The 25209-nt window shown below is 44.5% G+C and overlaps 1 protein-coding gene across 10 annotated transcripts in view; it reads left to right on the forward strand.

Moving 5' to 3' along the window:
* cadpsa (calcium dependent secretion activator a) overlaps positions 1-25209 on the forward strand; it is a 181088-nt gene that overhangs the window by 71697 nt on the left and 84182 nt on the right. For 4 of the 10 annotated variants that reach the window (XM_089009909.1, XM_089009911.1, XM_089009910.1 and 1 more), the window contains exons 14-19: positions 167-322; positions 6963-7064; positions 7155-7218; positions 8624-8747; positions 11535-11603; positions 19234-19340. In XM_089009909.1, coding sequence (XP_088866035.1) covers positions 167-322; positions 6963-7064; positions 7155-7218; positions 8624-8747; positions 11535-11603; positions 19234-19340 — 622 coding nt within the window. The remainder of the gene's footprint in view (positions 1-166; positions 323-6962; positions 7065-7154; positions 7219-8623; positions 8748-11534; positions 11604-19233; positions 19341-25209) is intronic. The other 6 variants (XM_089009915.1, XM_089009916.1, XM_089009918.1 and 3 more) reach the window with 3 other exon arrangements.

A 25209-nucleotide genomic window follows, 5' to 3' on the forward strand; every position in this document is an offset into this window, starting at 1 on the left:
TGACGAAACCTCTTGAATGAGAAGCGAATGTTTTTTTTGCCATTGATTCTCATCATGTTGCTTTTTATGTTCCCCTTTTCCTTTTTCCTTTTGAACCTCCTAACCATGTCCATGTGACCAAAATAACCTCCACTGCCCACCAAATTGTCAAATTCCACACGATTAGTCAGCGTGTGTCCGAGCTGTTAAAGTGGCCGGTATCAGAGGCTGAACTGCAGCGAGCACTTTTCCCCTCTTCCCCCGAGCCTTCTCTCCAAACCATTAGGAAAGAACTCAAAATCATTGAGTTGGTCAAGAAAAGGGATCTCAGGTCCCCCAAAAGGTGAGTTCCTGCTTTTGTCATTTTCAAGAAATGTCTCCTCTCCCCAGTGATTACAATTTTCGCCGATTTCTGACTTTATCAGACCAAAATGGCCAGATCAAACTAAATGTGTATTCTCGCTTTTTTGCTGTTCATTTCCTGTTTCGGCATGTGTTGGCGGAAAGCGCCATTTTGATTGGATGATACTGACTTAAGTGCCGTTGATGTCGAAACAGGTTAACACCCCCTTTTGAATAAGCGGATGAGTACAAAAAAACATCAGGTTGATTCACCTTTGTGGAGAGAACGGCTTTTAATTTGATCGATTCCAAATTTCAATGAAACAATCCCATGGATAAAACAGTCAAATGTCAGTGGCACTATGACAAGCCCCATGCTAACGTTAGCATCAATATACAGTAAAGTCTCGTTATATCGATAGTACCGCTTATTACGATACTATTTCTATGAACGCAAGGAGAAAATGTACATGCCGCAGGATCGGATATATCGATAGTCCGGTTAGATCGATATTTTTTCCAACTCCCGAGAATATCGATATAACGAGACTTTACTGTACTTCTGTGAGAGGCAACAGAAAGCAAGCGTGCAAGCTATTGAGCTGTGTGCAGGCTAACGAGAAGTCACCTTGCGTATGGAGCCGGCAAGTTGACTTTCATTATGAACGTTTGGATGGATTTTTTTTTACCAATCATGAGGAACGGAAAGTCATTCATACTAATGGTTATTTTAAATAATACATTGTGACATTTTGTTGAAATCACATTTATATATATATATATAAATCCTCGTTTCACCCCCCATTGGTGGTGTCTGTCCCCATTTCAGCTCGGGTCCTCTACCAGAGGCCAGGAAGCTTGAGGGTTCTGCGCAGTATCCGTGCTGTTCCCAGCACTGCGCTTTTCTGGACCGAGATATCCGATGTTGTTCCCGGGATCTGTTGCAACCAATCGTCGAGTTTGGGGGTCACTGCCCCGAGTGCTCCGACCACCACAGGCACGACAGTCACCTTTACCTTCCAGGCTCTCTCCAGCTCCTCTCTGAGCCCTTGGTATTTCTCGATTTTCTCATGTGCCTTCTTTCTGATGTTCCCATCACTCGGGACCGCTACATCCACGACAACAGCTTTCCTTTCCCCTTTATCTATGACCACGATATCTGGTTGGTTGGCCATTACCATCTTGTCAGTCTGTATCTGGAAGTCCCACATGATTTTTGCCCGGTCATTCTCCACCACCTTGGGAGGTGTTTCCCATTTTGACCTTGGGGTTTCCAGTCCATACTCCGCACAGATGTTTCGGTAGACTATGCCAGCCACCTGGTTATGGCGCTCCATGTAGGCTTTCCCTGCCAGCATCTTACACCCTGCAGTTATGTGTTGGATTGTCTCAGGTGCCTCTTTGCACAACCTACACCTTGGGTCTTGTCTGGTGTGGTATATCCCTGCCTCTATGGCTCTGGTGTTCAGGGCCTGCTCTTGGGCAGCCAGGATGAGTGCCTCTGTGCTGTCCTTTAGGCCAGCCCTCTCTAGCCACTGATAGGACTTCTTGAGATCAGCCACTTCTGCTATGGTTCGGTGGTACATCCCGTGTAGGGGCTTTTCCTCCCATGTTTGTCCCTCTTCCAGCACCTCATCATCTGTTCCCCATTGTCTGAGACATTCTCTGAGTACATCATCCGTTGGAGCCTTCTCTTTGATGTATTCATGGAGCTTGGATGTTTCATCCTGGACAGTGGCTCTCACACTCACTAGTCCCCGGCCTCCTTCCTTACGGTTTGTGTACAGTCTCAGGGTGCTGGACTTGGGATGGAACCCTCCGTGCATGGTGAGGAGTTTTCGGGTCTTAACATCCGTGGTCTGAATCTCTTCCTTTGGCCACCTTATTATTCCTGCAGGGTATCTGATCACTGGCAGGGCAAAGCTGTTTATTGCCCGGGTCTTGTTCTTGCCATTGAGCTGGCTTCTGAGGACTTGCCTCACCCGCTGGAGGTATTTGGTCATAGCCGCTTTCCTTGTTGCTAGTTCGAGGTTGCAATTGGCCTGTGGTATACCGAGGTACTTGTAGCTGTTTTAAATGTCTGCTATCGTTCCTGCAGGGAGTGAGACCCCTTCAGTGTGGACTACCTTGCCCCTCTTAGTCACCATCCGACTACATTTCTCCAGCCCGAATGACATTCCGATATCACTGCTGTAGATCCTGGTTGTGTGGATCAGGGAGTCTATGTCCCTTTAGCTCTTAGCAGACAGCTTTATGTCATCCATGTAGAGGAGGTGACTGATCGTAGCTCCATTTCTGAGGCGGTATCCATAGCCTGTCTTGGCGATTATCTGGCTGAGGGGGTTCAGTCCTATGCAGAACAGCAGTGGGGAGAGTGCATCACCTTGGTATATGCCACATTTGATGGACACTTGCGTTAGTGGCTTGCCATTGGCTTCAAGTGTGGTTTTCCACATCCTCATCGAGTTTGCAACGAAGGCTCTCAGGATCCTGTTGACCTTATACAACTCCAAGCATTCAGTGATCCATGTGTGTGGCATCGAGTCATATGCTTTCTTGTAATCAATCCAGGCTGTGCACAGGTTGGTATGTCGGGACCTGCAGTCTTGTGCGACTGTTCTGTCAACCAGCAGCTGATGTTGTGGAGAGACAGGTTATTGGCCGATAGTTGGAAGGAACTGCACCCTTTGAGGAATCCTTCATGATCAGGATTGTTCGCCCTTCGGTTAGCCATCCTGGGTGAGTCCCATCCATCACCAACTGGTTCATTTGTGCTGCTAGGCGCTCGTGGAGAGCTGTGAGTTTCTTTAGCCAGTAGGTGTGGACCATATCCGGGCCTGGTGCCGTCCAGTTTTTCATACCTGAGACTCTTCCTTGTATATCTGCCGCTGTGATGGTAACTGGGTTCTGTTCAGGGAGGTTGCTGTGCTCCTCTTTCAGAGTCACCAGCCATAGTGCACTGCTGTTATGTGAGACCTCCTTCTCCCATATGCCTTTCCAGTATCTTTCAGTTTCCAGCCTTGGAGGGTCTGCTCTGCTGTTCGAACCCTGCCACTGAGCGTACACTTTCGCAGGTTGTGTTGCGAACAGCCTGTTTATTCTTCTGGCCTCATTCTCTTTCGTGTACCTCTTTAGGCGACTGGCCAAGGCCTGGAGCCTTTGTTTGGCAGTTTCGAGTGCTTCAGGTATGGTTATCTGCATGTACCTCTTGGGTATTGGCCTTTTATTCACACCTCTCTGGGTCTCCGTCAATTGACTCACATCTTTCCGAGCCGCCTTGATCTTGGCCTCCAACCGTCTTTTCCATGGTGGGTAATGAATCTCGTGGCTCTCATGGTTGCTATTGTAGCCAAGCATCTCTAGGATCACTGATGCTGAGGTGTATATCAGCTCATTGGTTTCCATGATCGTTCTCAGTGCTGCATTCACAGTTTCCATGAGACTTTCAGGTGGTACTTCACATAGCCGTTGTAATCGGTTTCTTGTTTGCCCAGTTTTCATTCTTGCCATGATCTTATTTCTCAGGTCAGTTGCTACATACATCCCACATACATGTGTGTCACACACAGTCCCGACATACATGTCTGTCTGTCTGTCTATCTATCTATCTATCTATCTATCTATCTATCTATCTATCTATCTATCTATCTATCTATCTATCTGTCTGTCTGTCTGTCTGTCTGTCTGTCTGTCTGTCTGTCTGTCTGTCTGTCTGTCTGTCTGTCTGTCTGTCCTATCTATCCTACCTACCTACCTACCTACCTACAACTTGTCGAAATATCAGGCAAATAACATTCCAGTTGCAAATACAGTGATACCTCGGCTTACCAACGCTTTAGCTTAACTTTTTGCCTTACAAACATTACAATTGTGAGAATATAACCTTGGCATATGAACTAGTTTTCGGTGGAGGAACCAAACCACACAGTGCCACGGTGGCTGGCGGACTAGTTTCCCACACCCCCTTTGAGTGCAGACGTGGTTTGTTATAGAGTGGAGTCCTTTTGCTATTATGGGTGCAAAAAATGCCCTACCACAGGCTAGTGTTAAGCTGAAGAGGACACCAAAGAAAATGACGGTCAAGCAGAAGAAGGAGATCATCGAAAAACACCAACGAGGTGTGCGTTTGTGTGACTTAGCGTCCCAGTATCATTACACTAAGTCGACCGTTGCTACGTGTGGCTAAGGGATTTTCTGTGTTGTCTAGGCAACGGTTTCAGGCAATAGAAGAGGTTTTTTTGGATTAAAGAAAAGCAGCTAGCAGGGTACAGTTTGAGTAAGGGCATTATCGCCGAGAAAGCACAGCAATTTCACTTGGATATCCTCAAGAGGCAACCTGGAAGTTCATCATCCATTGACAACTACATTCACAAAGGAAAATAAAATGACTTTATTATACTGTAAAGTTTATGTCTTTCATTACAATACAATAGCACATTTATTATACATAAAATAAGGTATATTTTAGTGGAGTTTTAAGGCTTATTTCGTCGAAAATTATGTTTAATGGGGACCAATAGAAGAGGTTGAAAAACTTGTTGATTTGGATTAACGAAAAGCAGCTAGCAGGAAACCGTGTGAGTGAGGGTATGATCGCCGAGAAAGCACGGCAACTTCACTCGGATATCATCAAGAGGCAACTTGGAAGTTCGTCATCCATTGACGTCCATCGCAAAGGTAAATAAAACGACTTTATTTTATAGAGTACAGTTTATTTCTTTAATTATAATACAATATCACATTTATGATACATAAAATAAGGCATAGGTGTAGTTTTAAGACTTATTTAGTAGAAAATTATGTTTAATGGGGGCCTGGGAATGGATTATTCTCATTTTAATGGTTTCCTATGGGAAATTAATATTTGGAATACACACTTTTCACCTGACACACACTTTCTGGGAACCAATTAAGTTGGTAAGCTGAGGTATCACTGTACTGTAAATAGTGGTTGTTAAGCAGGTGTGCATCTGCGAGGATGGCCATCTGGATTGCATTTATCCCATGTGACACGTTGGGGCCTGGGTGGAGTCTGAGCAGAGTGCATGTGACAGGAGAGGCGCTGGACTGGTGGCTGTGACAGGATGATGAGTAGTGGGAGACATGACACGCCCTGCCGACCCCCAATGACCACCACCTCTTTTTGATGTGTCCTTTCAGTGGACGGCGGCAAACTGCGCCCCACTTTCGGAGAGGGTGTTGGTAAAACTAGTTATCCATTATCTGTATAGCTATCTACCTAATTTGTAACAGATAATATGAAGACAGAATGAACTCAACACAACTAGCTATCTATCTAGCAAAGTAGCTGCCTAGCTTTCTATCTATTTGATTTACTTCCGGGTTGGCACATGTGTCTGCCCCTGCTCACCCACAGAAAAACGTTTTCCTGTGACTGTAAAGTGACCTTGAGAGTTTTGAAAGGCACTTAGGTCCCAAAAAAGCAGAAGTACCCCACTCGATAACAAACCACGTCTGCATTCAAAGGAAGGGGGTGACAAAAACTAGTCCGCCAGCCACCGTGGCGCTCTTCGACCGTGTGGTTTGGTGTTCTACGCCAGAAAACTAGTCCACCAGCCATTGTGGTGCTCGGTGTGTTTTCCGAAAACTAGTTTGCATGCCAAGATTATATTCTCGTGAATTTAATGATCGTAAGGCGAAAAGTTCGTGAGCTAAAGCATTCGTAAGCCGAGGTATCACTGTATTCAGATGGAAACAGAACTTCAAATGAACTCATTCAATGCCAGATGATATGAAAAATGTGTCCACTGCAGTGCCAGGGTTTTTGTCATTGGATTGGATTGACCTTTATTAGTCTGGCAGTGGAGAAATTGACATTTCACAGCAGCAAAGTGATGAAAGGAAAGAAAGAAGTGGAAAAACAAAATACAGAAGCTAATGTAAAGGCAGCAACTATCGAGGCGCCATCTTGAAGTCAAAAGAACAAAAAAAAAAGTAAATACAGGTAACATCCGACTTACGACCGGGTTCCGTTCTGACCAAACGGTCGTAAGTCAAAATGGTCGTAAGTCGAAACACATTCAAAATAACTCAAATAGAAAGAAAGCTAGCTAGCTAGCTAATAAATAGTTCGATAGCTAGCTGATAGCTCGCTAATAAATAGTTTGCTAGCTAGCTACCAGCTATCTAATAAATAGTTAGCCAGCTAGCTATTAGCTAGATAATACAGGTAACATCCGACTTACGACCGAGTTCCGTTCTGACCAAACGGTTGTAAGTCAAAATGATCGTAAGTCGAAATCCATTCAAAATGATGGATAGAGACTCGGAGGCTAAATGACTCCCCCCTGCCCTCAGTTGCCATCACACGGTCGATTGCTGTGCGAGCGTGAGATGCTGGCTGGCTGACCAAAATTGTTGTATGCGTTGCCGGCCTGCTAGCGAGTTGTGGTGCCATGCGTATAATTAAAAATGTAAAAATTAGGGTCTGGAGGTTGTGGTTGTAAGTAGTCAAAGTCAGTCAGTTTTATTGTCAACTATGCTAATATCAGTGTCTGAAATAACGCCTGCCCGGACGGCCAGGGCGTGCAACTTTTACGTCGGGCGTACAATTTATAAAACGTCTCATGGTCGTAAGCCGATCCGGTCGTAAGTCGGATGTTACCTGTACTATGTTTCAGACCGGACGGAATTGGGACTGTGACGGTGGAGGAAAAGGAGCGTTTTGAGGAGATCAGAGAAAGACTTCGGGTGCTGTTGGAAAACCAGATTACACATTTCAGGTCAGGAAAATTCAAGCATTTGATCAGCTGCTTCAATCATGAGAAACCCAAATCAGCAAGATGAATGAAATGTTTCGTTCTTTTCAAAAGGTACTGCTTCCCATTTGGACGACCGGAGGGGGCGCTGAAAGCAACTCTCTCATTGCTTGAAAGGGTGAGTGCACTTACACTTTTTAGTGATGTCATTTGTTTTCATGCCTTTTATATCAATACAGTGATACCTCGGTTTACGAACGTTAAATGTATGAACATTTTACCTTGGCATACGAAGTATTTTTCGGGACACACACGGAGTGCCACAATGAGTGATGTGTCGTTCGCGAACCAGCCCATTCTCCTAACAAGGAAATGGCAGCCGACTTGTTTTTTGTCCTCTATTCCCCGCCCCGAGTCTTAAAGCCGCGCGTGATTGGTCAAGAACGCAGCAGTTGGGGGGAGGGGTTACAAACAGAGAGAGAGTGAGGCCGTTCTCCATAAAAGAAAATGGCAGCCGACTTGTTTTTTGTCCTCTATTCCCCGCCCCCAGTCTTTGGTTAAAGCCACGTGAACGGTCAAAAATGCAGCAGTCAAGGGAGGTGGTTTAAACATTAAAGAAACAGGCAGGCAACAGAGAGAGTGATAAAATGGATAGAAAACAATGAAATTCGGACTTGTTTCAACTTTGATAGTTCAAACGCAGAGTGTAGCCTGCAAGGTTAAAATTCCCATCAATCAGGCTCCACAAATAACCCGCACAAGCCATCTGTACACTTGATGCAAAAAGCTATCAACCCAGCTAAACAGAACACAATAGATGAGGAACAAGGTAAAATTATGGCAGAGAAACCACCGACAAGGGCTCATTCCTCAAGAATTCAGGGGTGGGCACTCGTGGTCCTGGAGGGCCACCCTCCTGCATGTTTTCAGTCTCCCTGTTACAATACACCTGATTCAAATAATCAGATAATCACCAAGCTCTGCGGAAGCCTTACATTGAACCTGCTCATTTGAATCAGGTGTGTTGCAACAAAGACACTTGGAAAACATGCAGGAGGGTGGCCCTCCAGGACCAGAAGTGCCCACCCCTGCTCAAGATGGTGAAAGAAGAAGGCTACGTTCCTCATCAAGTGTTTCATGCTGATGACTCCATTCCATCAAGCCATCAACGACCATCACTAAGGACAATAAAACCAGTTTATTATCCAGTACAGTTTATTTATTTCATTATAATACCATAGCACATTTATTATGCATAATATAATGTATATTTTGTGTATTTTTAAGGCTTAGAAAATTAGAAAGTAGAAAATGATGTTTTATGGAGACCTGGGAACAGATTATTCGCATTTTAATGGTTTCCTATGGGAAATTAAGTTTTGGGATACACACTTTTCGCCTTACACACTCTGTCTGGGAACCAATTAAGTTTGTAAGCCAAGGTATCACTGTACTTTGTATCATAAATGAAGAAATGTCTGGACTTCCCTGCTAAATCTGCCTCACCTGCGACGCAACCGTGGAGGAGTGGTCGAAAATGAGACTTTTTTTTTTATTCTTCTTCTTCTTTTTTTTGCTGAAAGGTTTTGATGAAAGATGTGGTGACTCCGGTTCCACAAGAAGATGTCAAAGCTGTCATTCGGAGGTGTCTGGAGCAAGCAGCTCTGGTTAATTACCAGCGCTTGTCAGAGTACGCCAAAATGGAAGGTAAGATGTTTAGAAAACAACATCCCTCAAACTCTTTCTGGATTTCTTTTTGTGTTTTTCAGTTTCAAGGATATTTCATCACATGAGCAGCCTTGAAACCAGATTATTTTACATTTTCCATCATGGAAGAAAAAGCTTTCTTTCGCTGTCATCTGGACTTCTTTGAAAGTGTCGGATGTTTCGCTCCTCATCTGAAGAGCTTCGTCAATGAACTAAAGTTGTGCTGGTAACCCTGGCCCTCTATACACAATAATAATAATAATAATAATAATAATAATAATAATAATAATAATAATAATACATTTCATTTCTAAGTGCCTTTCAAAACTCTCAAGTTCACTTTTCAGTCACAGGATAATTTTTTCTGTAGGTGAGCAGCGGCAACCACACGCGCCAGCATTCACTCAACCCGGAATAATTCTAATAAATAATAACCTAGCTAGATAGCTATAAGATAGCCAATAGATAGCCAGCCAGCTAGCTAGCTAATAGTCCTTACCCACTCTCAAGGACTTGCACACTGCAAGAATCCAAACAAGGGCGCGGAATATACTACTGGACCTTCCGCACCCTGCCCACCACCTTCACTCAACCCGGAAGCAACATAAAGTAAAAAAAAAAAAAAACTCAAAAAAACTAAAAAATAATATGACAACACAAAGACACGGAGAGTCATTCATTCTTCAGCACTTGCTGTACGGTCTTTGTGACATAAAGCAGTTCTGGATGAAAGAGGAGAGGATCAAAGCGTCCTATTCAGCAGTGGATCAGGGACATCATGGTGGAATGTAATATTAATACCTTTCATTTCTAAGCGCCTTTCAAAACTCTCAAGGACACTTTACAGTCTGCGGGTGAGCAGCGGCAGCCACACGCACCAGCGTTCACTCAACCCGGAAGTAACATAAGGTAAAAAAAAAAAAAAACTAATAAATAATAACAAATAATATGATGACATTCATTCTTCAGCACTTGCTGCACGTTCTTTGTGACATGAAGCAGTTCTAGTTGAAAGAGGAGATGATCAAAACCTCCTTTTCAGCAGTGGATCAGGGAGGTGGAATGTGCATGTCTAACACAAGCTAAATGTTGAAAGCAAACACCAAGCTGAAGCATTCATTGACCAGAAGAGATTGTCTCACATCTCCCGTCCTACATAAATCCGCTTCAATTCCAAGCCTTGACAGTTCCACAAATTGACAGAAGTGGCTGTGCCAGATCTCTGCTCTGATAAGGTTAAGGGGAGCAGTGGAGCACTACCTGAAGCCAATCTGTTTACCTCTATTGGTGTATCCCTGGCTCTGGTGTCACCACATAAGGCTCTGGCTCTGGCTTCGCCTCATTAGGCGTAGTCTACTGCTGTCCCAACCTTAGATCAGCGACCTATTAGAGCACTTGTCTGACACTGCCACCTTAGGCAGTGCTGGGGTTACCAGCACAATTTTAGTTGGTTGACGAAGCTCTTGGGATGAGGAGCGTCCGACACCTTCGCAGAAGTCCAGATGACGGCTGAAGACACCTTTTCCTCGATGGATGTATTTGGTATGGTGCTCTTGTCTTCCTGACAGCTAATTATCTCCTGCGCTTGATGTTATTTTGAAGTGATAAGTGGGCAAAAAAGATGGATGCCATCCTGTTTCTGTTTGCCCCATTTGATGGTTGGAAGTGAACAAGGAGTAAAAATGCATTCAATCTTCACTCTTGCCTTTGCTAACTTCCACCATGCCTCTCTCGGCTTTTCTTTCAGCTGAGTCTTGATTTGGTCATTCCAGCTGACTAGATGCCCCGCCCCTTGACCCCTGACCCCCTCGCCTTGCTTTCTGATGACCATTCCCACCTTGCCCTTCTCATCTTTTGATACTCGCTGGTCATGATCCCTCATCGCTGTTTAACAACGGGAAGTTGAATTAAACGGATGAGAATGACACTCGGTTGCGCAAGCACATTTTGCAGTTTTCCTGTTCCTGTCTTTGACATCATAAATATGAACAATATATCAATCAATAAATTCCTTTGGACAGATTTTCATGCTCATTGAAGCACAAAGCAGTCCAATTGTGTGCATGGGAGGAGGGTAGATTTTGCTGTTTTCCTCCATTTTATGCAGATAGAAATTGGGCAGTTTGGGTGTTATAATAATAATAATAATAATAAAAATAAAAATTTCATTTATCAGCACCTTTCAATACTCTCAAGGTCACTTTTCAGTAACAGGATATGTTTTTCTGTGGGGGAGCAGCGGCAGCCACACGCGCCAGCGTTCACTCAACCCAGAAGTAACTGAAATACATAGAAAGCTAGCTAGCTAATAGATAGCCAATAGATAGCTAGCTAGACAGCTAATAGATAGCGAGCTAGATAGCCAGTGGGCTAGATAGATAGCAAATATATAGCAAATACATAACAATAATAAATGATACATTAGAATTATAAGTGCCTTTCAAAACTCTCAAGTTCACTTTTCAGTCACAGGATAAGTTCTTCTGTGGGTGAGCATCGGCAGCCACACGCGCCAGCATTCACTCAACCTGGAATTAATTCAGATATTAGCTAATAGCTTGCTAATAAATAGTTAGCCAGCTAGCTAATAAATAGTTAGCTAGCTAGCCAGATAGCGAATAGATAGCCAGCTAGATAGCTAATAGTCAACAATGTAAAACGCCCCATTGACACCGTCGCAAGAAAACGGTTTGAAATGGGTCTTGAAAGCCTTGGTGGAACCTTTGGGCCATGGTGGTCTTCTTCTCTGACGGGGGCTTGTGCATGCCTGGCTATCTTTCTCTGTAGGCAAAAAGAGAGAGATGTATGAGCATCCTGTCTTCTGCTTGGCATCTCAAGTGATGGATTTAACCATTCGTGAGTACTTCCCTCTCTTGGCCCATTTCCTCCGCTATCTTCACGTTTCTCTTGCATCCAGCATGCTCGGTTTGCCACCACCGTAGCAAGTAGCCTTCGGATGTTGTTTTTCCACTTGCTTCCATCTTTTGACAGCCTTTATTTGCACTTTGCAACAGCGTGTCTTTTCCAGCAGTGGCCGCAATCTCATTGTCACTCACTGTCTGCAACTTGAATGCATTTTTACTTTGCTTCTGTCGATCCGCTTCCGTGTTTAAGATCACGATTCACACGAGAGGTCAAAAACATGCAGCAGTCTCGTATTAAATATGACGGCCACTTGAATGATGTCGGAGCTGATTGCATCGCCGCCGCTTGAACATTCGGTAAATGAGAAGTTTTTGGGGGTATTTGGTGCTTTCTTCAACACCAGATTGTCTCAACACGGCGGGTCTTTGCCTTTTCTCTTTGTTGTCTTATTTTTTATTCTTGTTTTCATTTTTTAAAATGATCATTTATTCATTTTTATATCACGATACTTTATGATACCTTGGCTTACGAACCCCTTGGCTTACAAACTTTTTGGTTTACGAACATTAAATTTATGAAAATTTAACCTTGGCATACAAACTATTTTTTGGCATACACACGGAGCGCCACATATTGCATAGGTGGAAGTACACAGACCGGGTTAAGTTATTTATATGGGAGTGCAATGATAGTGTGCAGTCAAGGATGACACCTAGGCAAAAGACCTGATGGGAGGGAGAAACTCTCCAATTGTTGTCATGATCTGGTTGGCGACCAACGGGTTGCGCTGTTGGCCCTGCCCGCAGCCGCGCAGGTTGTTCCAATCAGTGGCAGTCATAAGGACTCCCGGCACGACCATTCGAGGTCAGGTCATCGTATGCTGTGTATGTGTTTGCTTCACCCTTTCAGGTTTGTTTCAGATCTTAGCAGGCTTTTACTCTTGGTTTTTCTTTGATACTTTCTATTTTTCTGTTCAGGTGATTTTGATGTTTTAGATTTTGTTCTCTCTGACTTTATTTTAATACAATCTGTCAAATACAACCCGCTGCTCCCTCCTGCCTGCTTTTTTTGGATTTGATTGGATTGGATATGCCTTTATTAGTCTCACAGTGGATCCACAACCACCACCACCACCTTGCAAACCGTGACAATTGTCAACAGTGAGCGAAACTGATGATGTTGGCATCTGTATTTTTACAACTTAGACCTTTGTGGACTCATCTGTCAGGATCCATGTAGTATTTCCCATTTGTTGATGCAGTGTCAAACCATGACAGTAAAGAGGAAAAAAGTGATTGGTTGCATGCACGGTGAGATTGTGTTTGTATGGGGAGATCCAAAGAGAGCCATGTGTAATCATGGAAGGCAAACTGTGCCACCAAATTCTGACCTTCTGTCTTGAGAGACATTACTGTGGGGTGTCCTCACAAGTACTCATTCTAAGAGTACACAAGTCCCATTCTGTGGGAGCTGTCAGCCATGTTCACATGAGTTGAGCTCCTGCGGGCAAAGAACGATCAGCCACTTGTCCTGCCAAACGTGGTCGTCACTCAACCACTTGACTGGGCCACTTGCTGGATTGTATGAGCGTGACCTTTGGATGACCATTTCTCCTCCAACAACAACAAAAAAACGGGGGGGGGGGGGGGGTGAGACAGCTCTCTGGAAAAATTGTGCCTTTCAAACACAATACCGGTCAGTTCTAAACAGTAGTGGGCCATCAGGGCCTGCAAAGCCTTCTCTGCTGGCCTAAAAAGATTGGTATCACAGACTAATTGTGAATTCTATTTTGTCCATGGATTCTATTTGAAGAATTCCTAATTTTCTTTCAGTTTCCTTTTATTGATTTCCCCCCCTGTTTTGTGTTTTGGTATTGAAGCATTAAACCAATCACATTTCAGCCATCATTTGTGACCAGGGTTAGAAATCTCCCTGGATACTTCGCCATCGGTTCTGCAGGCTCTGGAGCATAAAAATCAATGGCGATGAAAGTGTTGCTTTAACCAATCAGATTTTTAGTTAGCAACCCAACGCCTGCTTGAAGGCGCTGCCAACGTCAGAGTTTTCGCAAATTCTGATTGACTTGTCACATGATTGGCTATAATAATAATAATAATAATAATAATAATAATAATAATAATAATAATAATAATAATAATAATACATTTCATTTCTAAGCGCCTTTTAAAACTCTCAAGGTCACTTTTCAGTCACAGGAGAGGTTTTTCTGTGGGTGAGCAGCGGCAGCCACACGCGCCAGCGTTCACTCAACCCGGAAGTAACTCAAATAGAATAGTAAGACAAATAGATAGAAAGATAGCTAGCAAGCCAATAGATAGCTAATAGCTTGCTAGCTAGATAGCTAGCCACCCAGCCAGATAGCTGTTGTACAGTATGACAGAAAAAACAAAGAGAATTGACTTAGCACAATATTTCTTACGAATGTCTACATAAACAACTATATTCACTAGCCAATCAGAGTATCACTAGCCGCAGATGATACGCGCATACTGGCCAGAGCTAGCACACTGTCTCTGTAGCGAGCTGCATAAGCAAATACATTTTTGTGTTGATTTGCAAATTAATAATTTTCTAGACAGACTTTTCAAAAATAGATGGACATCATTCAGAAAGGTTGCTCCGACGCTAGCTAAAATAGCAAATAATATTGCTATTTTAAAAGGTGATCATGAATCCACATGTTCATCGTAAAAATTCCAATAGTATTTCTTAAGTTTCTTCAAGTCCCAAGTTAGTTCCTGGCGTAGGTCGCCATCTAGTGGATGTGTCGTAATATCACATCACACTCATAGGTGTGGAGTGATTCATACATAGCACTACTGAAGGCCGAGGAGTGGAATATACGGCACGCCACTGCGATACAGTATTATGTTTCCTGTGGTTTGGTAGCGTCTAATGAAGTGCGATAAAGCGGATGAAATGTTTGCATCTCTCTCGATGGAAGCATCTGGAAAATCTAATTTGACTTCATCTTGAAGAAATGTTTCGTTGATTTGAATTTATAAAATTCTGTCCTACTACAGTGATACCTTGGCTTACGAACTTAATTGGTTCCCACACAGTGTGTAAGGCGAAAAGTGTGGATGTCATTTTTTCCCCCATAGGAAACCATTAAAATTGGAATAATCCGTTCCCGGGTTTCCATAAAATATACTTTTCAACTAAATAAGCCTTAAAACTACACAAAACATACCTTATTCTATGTATAATAAATGTGCTATTGTATTGTAATGAAAGAAATGCACTGCTTTTTGTTCTTTTGACTTCAAGACGGCGCCGCGAGAGTGGCTGCCTTTCCAGCAGCTCATGTATTTCGTTTTTCTACTTTCATTCCTTTCATCACTTTGCTGCTGTGAAATGTAAATTTCTCCACTGTGAGACTAATAAAGGCATATCCAATCCAATCCAATCCATTGTATCATAAAGTCACAAAGACAGGCACATTACATGAGGACTGTAATTAAAGAAATAAACTGTGCTGTAAAATAAAGTTTTATTGACCTTTTTGATGGTCGTTGATGGCTTATGCAAGGAGAGTCACCTTCCATAAGGACTGTTGGTAACTTCACCTCTGGTGTGGCTTCTCTCTTTTTTCTCTGGAGACTCCCCATCATTTTTGCTGATTAAAAACCTGTTAATTGACACCTGTTGCTTTCTGACTTGTAAGGTCTTATTTACATTATCGTTCATCATGTTGATGATTGTCATAGCCACAGTCTTTTCTGAATGGAACTGTTCTGTAAAAGCCTGCACATATTCCACTTTGCCAACATTGCCTTGATGAGCTCACTTGATGCTGCAGCCATCTCCTCCTCGTCGCCCTCAGATGTTCTCGAACGATCCGTTGCTGGCTTTAAAATCCTCAATAAGCACCGAACTTCCAGGTTGGCGCATGGCGATATCGGCGTGAATTAGCCGTGCTTTCTCGCATAAAATAGCTTTACTCACGCTGTCGCCGTTTTTTTTTCGTTAATCCAATTTAACAGAAGTTTTTCAACTTCTTCGATTGGCCGAGACCGTCGCTTTGAGAGCACGGAAACACCTTTTGCAACAGACGCACCTTTGATGGCTTCTCTGTTCCGGAAAATGGTAGCAATGGTTGACTTAGCATAGTCGTGCTCGGCCACTAAATCACACAATTGCACACCTCGTTCGTGTTCCTTCTTCTCAGCGACGGTGCTTTTATTTTATGTGTTCTTGGGCTGAACACGAGCCTGTGGTGTTTTTTTTTTCCGTCCCATCATAGTAAAATTATCTGCAAACAGCTCTAAGGAGGCGATTGACGTGTGCATTCAATGAGAGTGGGTGTGGAAAGTTGCGCCGGTTGGAGCGCTGTTCGGTCGTGTGCTTCCGTCAAAGATCACTCCGCCAGATCCGAAGGTCGTGTGCTTTGGTGTTCTTCCGCCGAAGACGACTCCACCAGCCGTGGTGGGGGTGTATCATGAAAATAGTGCATATTATTAAGTTTAATTTTCATAAATTTGACGTTCGGAAGGCGAAAAGTTCGTATGATAAGGTGTTCGTAAGTTGAGGTCTCACTGTAATCCATTCCCAGGTACCCATAAAACATCATTTTCTACTTTCTAATTTTCTAAGCCTTAAAACTACACAACATATACCGTATTTTATGTATAATAAATGTGCTATGGTATTATAATTAAAGAAATAAACTGTACTGTATAATCAAGTGGTTTTATTGACCTGTGAGGGTCGTTGATGGCTTGATGGAATGGAGTGGCCATTTTCATCTGCATTAAACACTTGATGAGGAACGTAGCCTTCTTCTTTCACCATCTTGAGGAATGTAGGTGCTTTCTAGTATAGTTTGTATGTCAAGGTATATATATATATATATATATATATATATATATATATATATATATATATATATATATATATATATATATATAATTTAACGTTCGTAAACCAGAAAGTTCGTAAGCCAAGGGCTTCGTAAACTAAGGTATCACTGTATTTCCATCTCATTTTGAGATTGTTCTTGAGTTTTGACAAGGTGTTGAGCAATTGGTTTCCTGAATGTTGTGATTTGCTAATGTTTATATTGTGACCCCAAGATTTGTTTTGTGCTCATTCAAAAATAGGAAATGTCCCAAAGGCAAGTACTAAATCTTCTATTTCCAGCTCAGAATCCGAGTCATAGAATACAACATCACAACCCTGATTGTCAATGATAATGCACGATCCGATGACCCGATTGATCAAATGGAAAGTCTTGAGCTCATATTTGTTCATGCGATGATGCAACGTCGTCACAGTCCAAAAGACATTGGAGTGCATTATCATGCTTATACCATGGCCTTGAAAATTCCATCCAAACCAGATTGGCATCAAAATATATCATATTTATGTGTGCAATTATGGATTGCGAAAATGTCAAAACAGCCTATTGGTCGATGTTGGCCATGGTATAATTCCTCACCACTTACTCACTGTACATGATAAAAGATGCATCCCATGACGGCAGTCTCTAACTTTTCATCATCAGGAAGCTTTTTTGACATCATTTGCACAGCTGATCAATTTTGCTGGATCATATCAATATGGATTTGAAGTGAAAGGTTGAATATGAAAACCCCAGTGATGATTATAATAATAATCACACATTTGATTTCTAAGCACCTTTCAAAACTCTCAAGGTCACTTTTCAGTCACAGGATATTTTTCTGTGGTTGAGCAGCGGTAGCCACACGCGCCAGCGTTCACTCAACCCAGAAGTAACTCAAATGGATAGAAAGCTAGCTAGCTAATAGAGAGCCTATAGATAGCCAGCTAGCTATGTAACTAACAGATAGCCAGCCAGATAGCTAGCTAGCCAGGCAGATTGCTAATAGATAGCAAATAGATAACTAATAGATAACAATTAGATAGCCAGCTAGGTAGTTAGCCAGATAGCCAGCTAGTCATGTCTCGATTTACTCATAAATGTACTTTGTGTGCATACGATGACTTTATTGGTTTGCATGGCGATAAATGGGGACTAATCATGCGCTTCAATTGTATTTTTGCTAGAGATAGCTCGCTACTGATTGCTAGCTAGAGATAGCTAGCTAGAGATAGCTATGGAAGTGGTTTAAGTCGGATGAAAGGTGGCCATTTTCTTGCACGTGACTGCATGATGACTGTTGAATGTTGTTTGCGTCCCTGGTGCGTGTCTCTGAGTGTTTGACATGGCTCCTCCGCCACACTGACAAAGCTGTGACACGTTACGCATGGACCTCCAAATATCTACCAGACCATCTTCAAGCATGCTGATTGGATCTATTCAAATGCGGGAATTGAAAATATGACGTGGAGCGCCACTCCCCAATTTGGTTTATCTTGTGGGGGGATGCGGAAAAAGTGCTGGTCAGACCTCTGGCAATGTTTTTTTTCCCTTCCACGGAGGGGCAGCATTTGCCTTTTGGACAGCTGCCCATATTTGAAGCTCAGATAACTCCAGACACATATCATTTAGGAATTAACTCTTTTTATTCTGATGAAAGAAGAGAGTCTAAGGTACAGGGGTCAAAGTCAAGGCCCAGGGGCAAAATCTGGCCTGCCACATCATTTTATTCGGCCCGCGAAAGTAAATTTATTGTGTGAAATTCCATGATGATAATAATAATAATAATCATCATCATCATGATCATAATAATCATAATAATAATAAGCTGAGCGTTGAACTGCCAGGCAGGAGACCGAGAGGAAGACCGAAGAGGAGGTTTATGGATGTTGTCAAAGAGGACACGAAGGTAGCTTTTGTGAGAGAAGAGGATGCACAAAACCGGGTTAAATGGAGGACATTGATTCGCTGTGGCGACCCCTGAAGGGAAAAGCCCAAAGGAAAGGAATAATAATAATAATACATTTAATTTACAAGCGCCTTTCTCGACACTCAAGGACACTTTAAAATTAAAAGAACAATACACAGAACAATAAAACCATACATAAAATAATAAATACTAAAAAGCTAAGGAGAAGCTAAAAATAATTGCGGGCGAGCAGCGGCAGCCAAAACGCGCCAGTGTACACTCGACCCGGAAGCAAAAAGCTCAAATCGGAACCAAAATTTCAAATTGTTGTATGTAAACCACAAAAACAGTCATTATTCTTGTCTTCAGATTTGAAAACAAGTTATTTGTGAATTTGTTGTGTGTTCTGTATGTAATATGGAGGAGATGAAACATTCTAATGGTTTGTCCAAATTCATAACGGCCCTCGAGAGCAAACCATAACTACAATGTGGCCCGCGGCAAAAATTGACTTTGACACTCCTGGTCTCAGGTTTCTAACGCTTTGTTGAATGTTTACGTAGTCCTAAAACTCTGGCACTGGACAAGACACATTTTTTCTAATCATCTAGCTGTCAATGAGTTCAAATGACACACCTGTTTTTAGCTTTCAGTTGTTAGCATTTGTCAAGCTAGCATGCATGTAATTGACGTGAAAAAAGATGAAAAGATCTTTTCCATCAGCAGGAGGTTTCCCGCCTGCGTTCCATCCGGTTGCATGGATTCAACTCGTGTCTTTGAGGCCTTTGAGAAACAAGGCCAAGGTGATGTTTGCCATCAGACTCTAAAAGTGGACCTTTGTGCAACAGAGAATGTTGGTCGTTTACTCACTCCCGCCAAAAAACTGGAGGACACCATTCGCTTGGCCGAGCTCGTCATTGAGGTGCTGCAGCAGAATGAAGAGCACCATGCTGAGGTCAGTGAAAATCAACACACGTGTGCACACGCACACACATGTGCACACACTAGTGATGGGAATTCCGGCTCTTTTCCTCCGTCCGTCTTTGCTCACGGCTTGACACCTCACGGTCGGCATCTTCTGATTTATTTAACTTCAGTTATCGATATATCTGCCAACACTTCCCTAAATGCACTCTTTGGCTTTCTATCTTGATTGTACGTTCCAACTTCTGCCCAAAGATAGGGTTTTTAATTTTTAATTTTCTCTTTTGGCTCAGCTCACGAAAAAGATCCGGCTCTTTTGGCTCCCAAATGGCTCCTTGGTTTGTTTTTTGTTTTTTGTTGCTTAAATTAATTAACGACCAAAAATCATGTCAAATTATGTGTAAAACGAATTACTCATGTAAAAAAAATACACTATATCAAGTATTTTTATTTATATGGCTTTATGTATATGTGCACAGAGTAGTGATGGGAATTGCGGCTCTTTTCAGAGAGCCAGTTCTTTTGGCTGAGCACACTAAAAAGATCCGGCTCTTTTGGCTCCCAAATGGCTCCTCGGTTTGTTTGTTTTTTTGTTGCTTAAATTAATAACCACCAAAAATTATGTAAAATTATGTGAAAAATGAATTGCTCATGTAAAAAAATACCAAATATTTGTATTGATATGGCTGATTTATATGTGCAAAGAGCATCCACAAACTGTCACATCATCGTCTGCTCCAGGAGCGTGCCCTTCCACTCCCGTCTCATCCTCATTTCTGTTTTGCCTTTTGTGTCTCAGTAAAGAAAGACTCTTATTGAATCCCTCTCTCCACCGTGTATTTCGGAGAGAAGTGCGAGTTCCACGTCCGCTCTCTGTCTTTTCTGTGGTTCGTCATGGAGCAGGGGCAACTCCGGGCCGATCCCGCCAAAACCAAAGCGGTGGCGGAATGGCCAACCCCGAAGACGTGCAAACAACTTCAGCGATTTTTGGGGTTTGCCAACTTCTACCACCGCTTTATCCGCGGTTATAGTCAGAAGGCACCCCCCCCCCTTACTAATCTCACATCTACCAAGGTCCCCTTCAGGTGGACACCCGAAGCAGAGGGGGCGTTTAACCGTCTCCGTCACGCCTTCTTCAATCCTCCGGTCTTACGTCACCCTGACCCTGGATCTCACGTTCGCGGTCGAGGTCGATGCATCAGAGTCCGGGGTGGGGGCGGTCCTATCCCAGCACTCCCCTGTCGACCAGAAGCTCCACCCATGCGCCTTCTTCTCCAGCCGGCTCAGCCCCGCGGAAGCCAACTATGACGTGGGGAACCGGGAACTGCTGGTGGTCATCCTGGCGCTGCAGGAATGGAGACACTGGCTTGAGGGGGCGAAACACCCCTTCATTGTATACACGGACCACAAGAACCTGGCCGCCATTCGGTCCGCCAAGAGACTCACCTCGCGGCAGGCCCGATGGGCACTGTTCCTCACACGGTTTAACTTCACTCTCACCCACTGCCCAGGGTTGCAGAACACCAAGCCTGACGCCCTATCTCGCATCCACGAGCCGGCAGGAAAGGAGGAGGTCGTCGCCAACATCCTTCCGGCGCAACACATCCCAGGCGCCCTGCGGTGGGAGGTTGAGAGGAGAGTTCAGGAGGCCCAGGGGGGTAACCCTATCCCCAAGGGTTGCCCGGCGGATTGTCTGTTCGCCCCCCCGCCCACTCTACGCACCGAAGTGCTACTCTGGGGACACACGTCCTGGGTAGCCTGTCACCCGGGGGTCAACAGGACGATCCAGCTCATCGCCCAACGGTTCTGGTGGCAGAAAAGACGTCACGGAATTCGTGAAGGCTCGTGTGCTCGTGGGAAGGTCTCCCACCAACCCCCGGCGGGACTTCTCCAGTCGCTACCGATTCCCTCCCGACCCTGGTCCCATATCTCCGTCGACTTTATTACAGGCCTCCCCCCTTCCCGTGGCCAGTCGGTCATCCTCACCGTGGTGGACCGCTTCTCGAAGTCAGCCCACTTCATCCCGTTAACCCGGTTGCCGTCCGCCATCGACACGGCTCAACTCCTGGTTAACCACGTCGTCCGTCTCGGCGGGATTCCGGCGGACATCATGTCGGACCGGGGACCGCAGTTTGTGTCCAAGGTATGGAAACGTTTCTGTCGGTCCCTAGGGGCGTCGGCGAGCCTGTCGTCTGGCTACCATCCCCAGACCAACGGCCAGACGGAGCGCAAGAACCAGGACCTGGAAGCGGCTCTCCGGTGTGTGTGCCTCCACTGTCTTGCGTCGTGGGCTCTCCACTTGCCGTGGGTGGAGTACGCACACAACACCCTGGTCTCCACAGCCACAGGTCGGTCTCCTTTCATGTCCGCCTGTGGTTATCAGCCGCCATTGTTTCCCACCCAGGAGGGTCAGGTGGAGGTCCCGTCCATCGAACACCACCTGAGACCAGAGCCGCCCTGTCGCGCACGGCATCCCGGAACCAACATATTGCGAACCGTCGTCGCCGTCAGTTGCCCCACTTACACGGTCGGGCAGGAGGTATGGCTGTCCACGAGGGACTTCGGCTAAACTGGGTCCACGGTTTGCTGGTCCCTTTCCCATCGAAGCCATCCTCAGCCCGGTCTCGGTGAGGCTCCGGCTGCCACCCTCGATGAGGATCCACCCGGTTTTCCACATCTCCCTCCTCAAGCCTGTGGAGCCCCGTGGCTCCGACACCCCCCCCCCCCCGGATGGTGGACGGCGGTCCCGCCTACACCATGCGGGAGATAGTGGACTCTAGGAGCATGGCCAGGGGAGTGCAGAACCTGGTCGATTGGGAGGGCTACGGTCCCGAAGAACGCCAGTGGGTTCCCCGTTCCTGGATCCTCGACCCATCTCTCACCCGGGCATTCCATTTGGCTCGCCCATCCAAACCGGGTGGTCCGCCAGGAGGCGTCCATTGAGGGGGGGCACTGTCACATCCTCGTCTGCTCCAGGAGCGTGCCCGTCCCCTCCTGTCTCATCCTCCTCTGCACCTGGAGCAGGGCCCCTCCCCTCCCTACTCCCCGGACTCACTCACCTGTTCCTCATTCCATTAATTGTGCCACCCATACCGTTCGGTCTGTGCCAGTGTATTTCCTGATGTTCCCCGTCACCCAGCCACACGCAGGTCTGTTTCATTTACTCTCCTCCATTGTCTCATCTCGGTTTTGGCGCGGTGTTTTCTATCCATTTTCTCACCATTGTACTTTTTTTCACTTTAGTTTTTTTTTTGTTTGAATCTCTGTCGTCTCCCTTTTGTATGTGTGTGTTTCTGTTTCTGGAACCCCTCCCCCGCTCACTGCTGCGTGTGTCCTGTCCCTCCTCTAGCACGGATATCGACCAATCACGTGCGGCTAATTATTACTGAAGACATTTCCGGCTCATTTCCGGCCCATTTCCGGCCCATTTCCGGCTCCTTTTTAGTTACCGGCTCTCTTCGTTCACTTCAGAGATCCGGCTCTAAGAACCGGCTCGTTCGCAAATGACACATCACTCGCACACACACCATATTTGGAACAAATCCTCAACAACATAAAATCCCAAACTTCCAGTTGGCCCTTTGAGAAGGCAGACGGTGATGATACGGGGCTGAAGTACTTCAAGTATTCCTCACAGTCAACCCGTTGAGTTGCACCACACTTGCCGATCCTCATGGAGGGTCGACGACGGAGGCGTGATCAAGGGCCACGTCGCTCTCAAGCACATCACAAACATTCATTTCCTCAATGCACACGGACGTCTTTGGTACTTGAACAACACCACCCGGGGGAGCTGAAATGTGCGCTCATTCACGTCAAGTAGCAAAACAATCATTTTTGCATCCGCTTACAAGGTGGTGGTGGGATGCGCTACCTTAGGGAGGATTTATCTCAGAAGTCAATATGGGATGCCAACAGATATTTCAGAACACCAGCGCCCATTTCAAGCAACAAGAACATGGCAGTTGATGCGAAAATGCAATGATGGGAATCTGATCACGAGATGACGAGACTGCTATTTATTGGCACAAAATTCAAATACTGTATAGCGATACCTCAGTTTACGAACGCTTTAACTCACAAACTTTTCGCATTATGGACATTAAATTCGCGAGAATATAATCTTGGCGTACAAACTAGTTCTCAGCGGACGAAGCAAACCACACAGTGCCACAGTGGCTGGCGGACTAGTTTTCCACACCCCCTTTCTTTGAGTGCAGATGTGGTTTGTTATCGAGTAGAGTACTTTTGCTATTATGGGAACGAAAAACATCACACCACAGGCTAGTGTTAAGCCAAGGAGGACACAAAACAAAATAATAATAATCATTGGATTGGATTGGATATGCCTTTATTAGTCTCACAGCGGAGAAATTTACATTTCACAGCAGCAAAGTGATAAAAGGAATGAAAGAAGAAAAACAAAATACATGAGCTGCTGGAAAGGCAGCCACTCTCGCAGCGCCCTCTTGAAGTCAAAAGAACAAAAAAGAACCTAAATAACAAATAATATGATAGCATAAAGACAATATGACAAAACAAAGACACAGAGAGACATTCATTCTTCAGGACTTTCTGTACCCTCTTTGTGATGACATGAAGCAGTTCTAGATGAAAGAGGAGAGGATCAAAGCGTCTCTTCACCAGTGGATCAGGGACATCATGGTGGAATGTGCACGTCGACTAATAGCTAAATGTTGAAAGCAAACACGCAGCTGTAGCATCCGTTGACGAAAAGAGATTGTCTCACATCTCCTGTTCCACATAAATCTGCTTCAATTCCAAGCCGCAACAGCTCCACATACGCATCGGCGTTCTGCGTTCTCAAGCCATGCATCCACCCAGCCCCTGACTGCCAACAGCACTGACCTTCCGCTGAACAAAGCGGGGCTGTGAAGATGCTGCCCATTACAGGCGCAAAAAAGCACAATGGCCCCTTCGGTGTCCAGCGATGGCAGTCGAATGGCACCGACATTCCTCCCATTCAAAAACAGTACTGGCATATTCATGCTGCCGAAAAGGCGCAACCGCTCAGCACAGTCTCCTCCTTGATGAATGTCGTGGTCAAAAATGCTGAAAAACTATTTGTATCCGTTCCACACGACGCACAACAACACAAAGTGACAAAAGAAAACACAAAAACAAGACAAAAACAACCAAAAAAGCAAGGCTCATGAGCGCACTTGCTGACGGCTGCCTACTCGGGCGCCATCTTGGACTTCTTGTCATAATCATAATAATAATTTCAGAGCTTTGCTGCAGTCCACTGCAAGACTAATGAAGGCAAATCCAATCCAATCTAATAATAATAATAATAAGAAGAAAAATTTTTATTTCAAGTGCACATGACAGTCGAGCAGAAGAAGGAGAAGGAGAAAACATGAACGAGGTGTGCGTTGGTGTGATTTAGCGTCCCAGTACCAGTATGCTAAATCGACCATTGCTACGGGTGTCTAAGGGTGTTTCTGTGTTGGCTACGCAACGGTCTCAGGCAGTAGAAGAGGTTAAACAATTAACGAAAAGCAGCTAGCAGGGGACAGTGTATTATCGCCGAGAAAGCACGGCAACTCCCTCACTTCTCCTCCGCACTCCATTCCATCAAGATATCAACTGCCATCACAAAGGTCAAAAAAACAACTTGATTATACAGTACAGTTTATTTATTTCATTACAATCCAATAGCACATTTATTTTACATAAAATGAGGTATATTTAGTGTCATTGTAAGGTTTATTTAGTAGAAAATGATGTTTTTTGGGACCTGGGAACAGATTATTCTCAATTTGAATGGTTTCTTATGGGAAATAAATGTTTGGAAGACACACGTTTTGCCTTACATACTTTATGGGAACCAATTAAGTTTGTAAGCTGCGGTATCACTATCTACCTACCTACCTACC

The sequence above is a fragment of the Hippocampus bargibanti genome, linkage group LG12 (assembly GCF_051943395.1).
Source record: "Hippocampus bargibanti isolate YZ-2025 linkage group LG12, ASM5194339v1, whole genome shotgun sequence".
NCBI classification, from domain to species: domain Eukaryota; kingdom Metazoa; phylum Chordata; class Actinopteri; order Syngnathiformes; family Syngnathidae; genus Hippocampus; species Hippocampus bargibanti.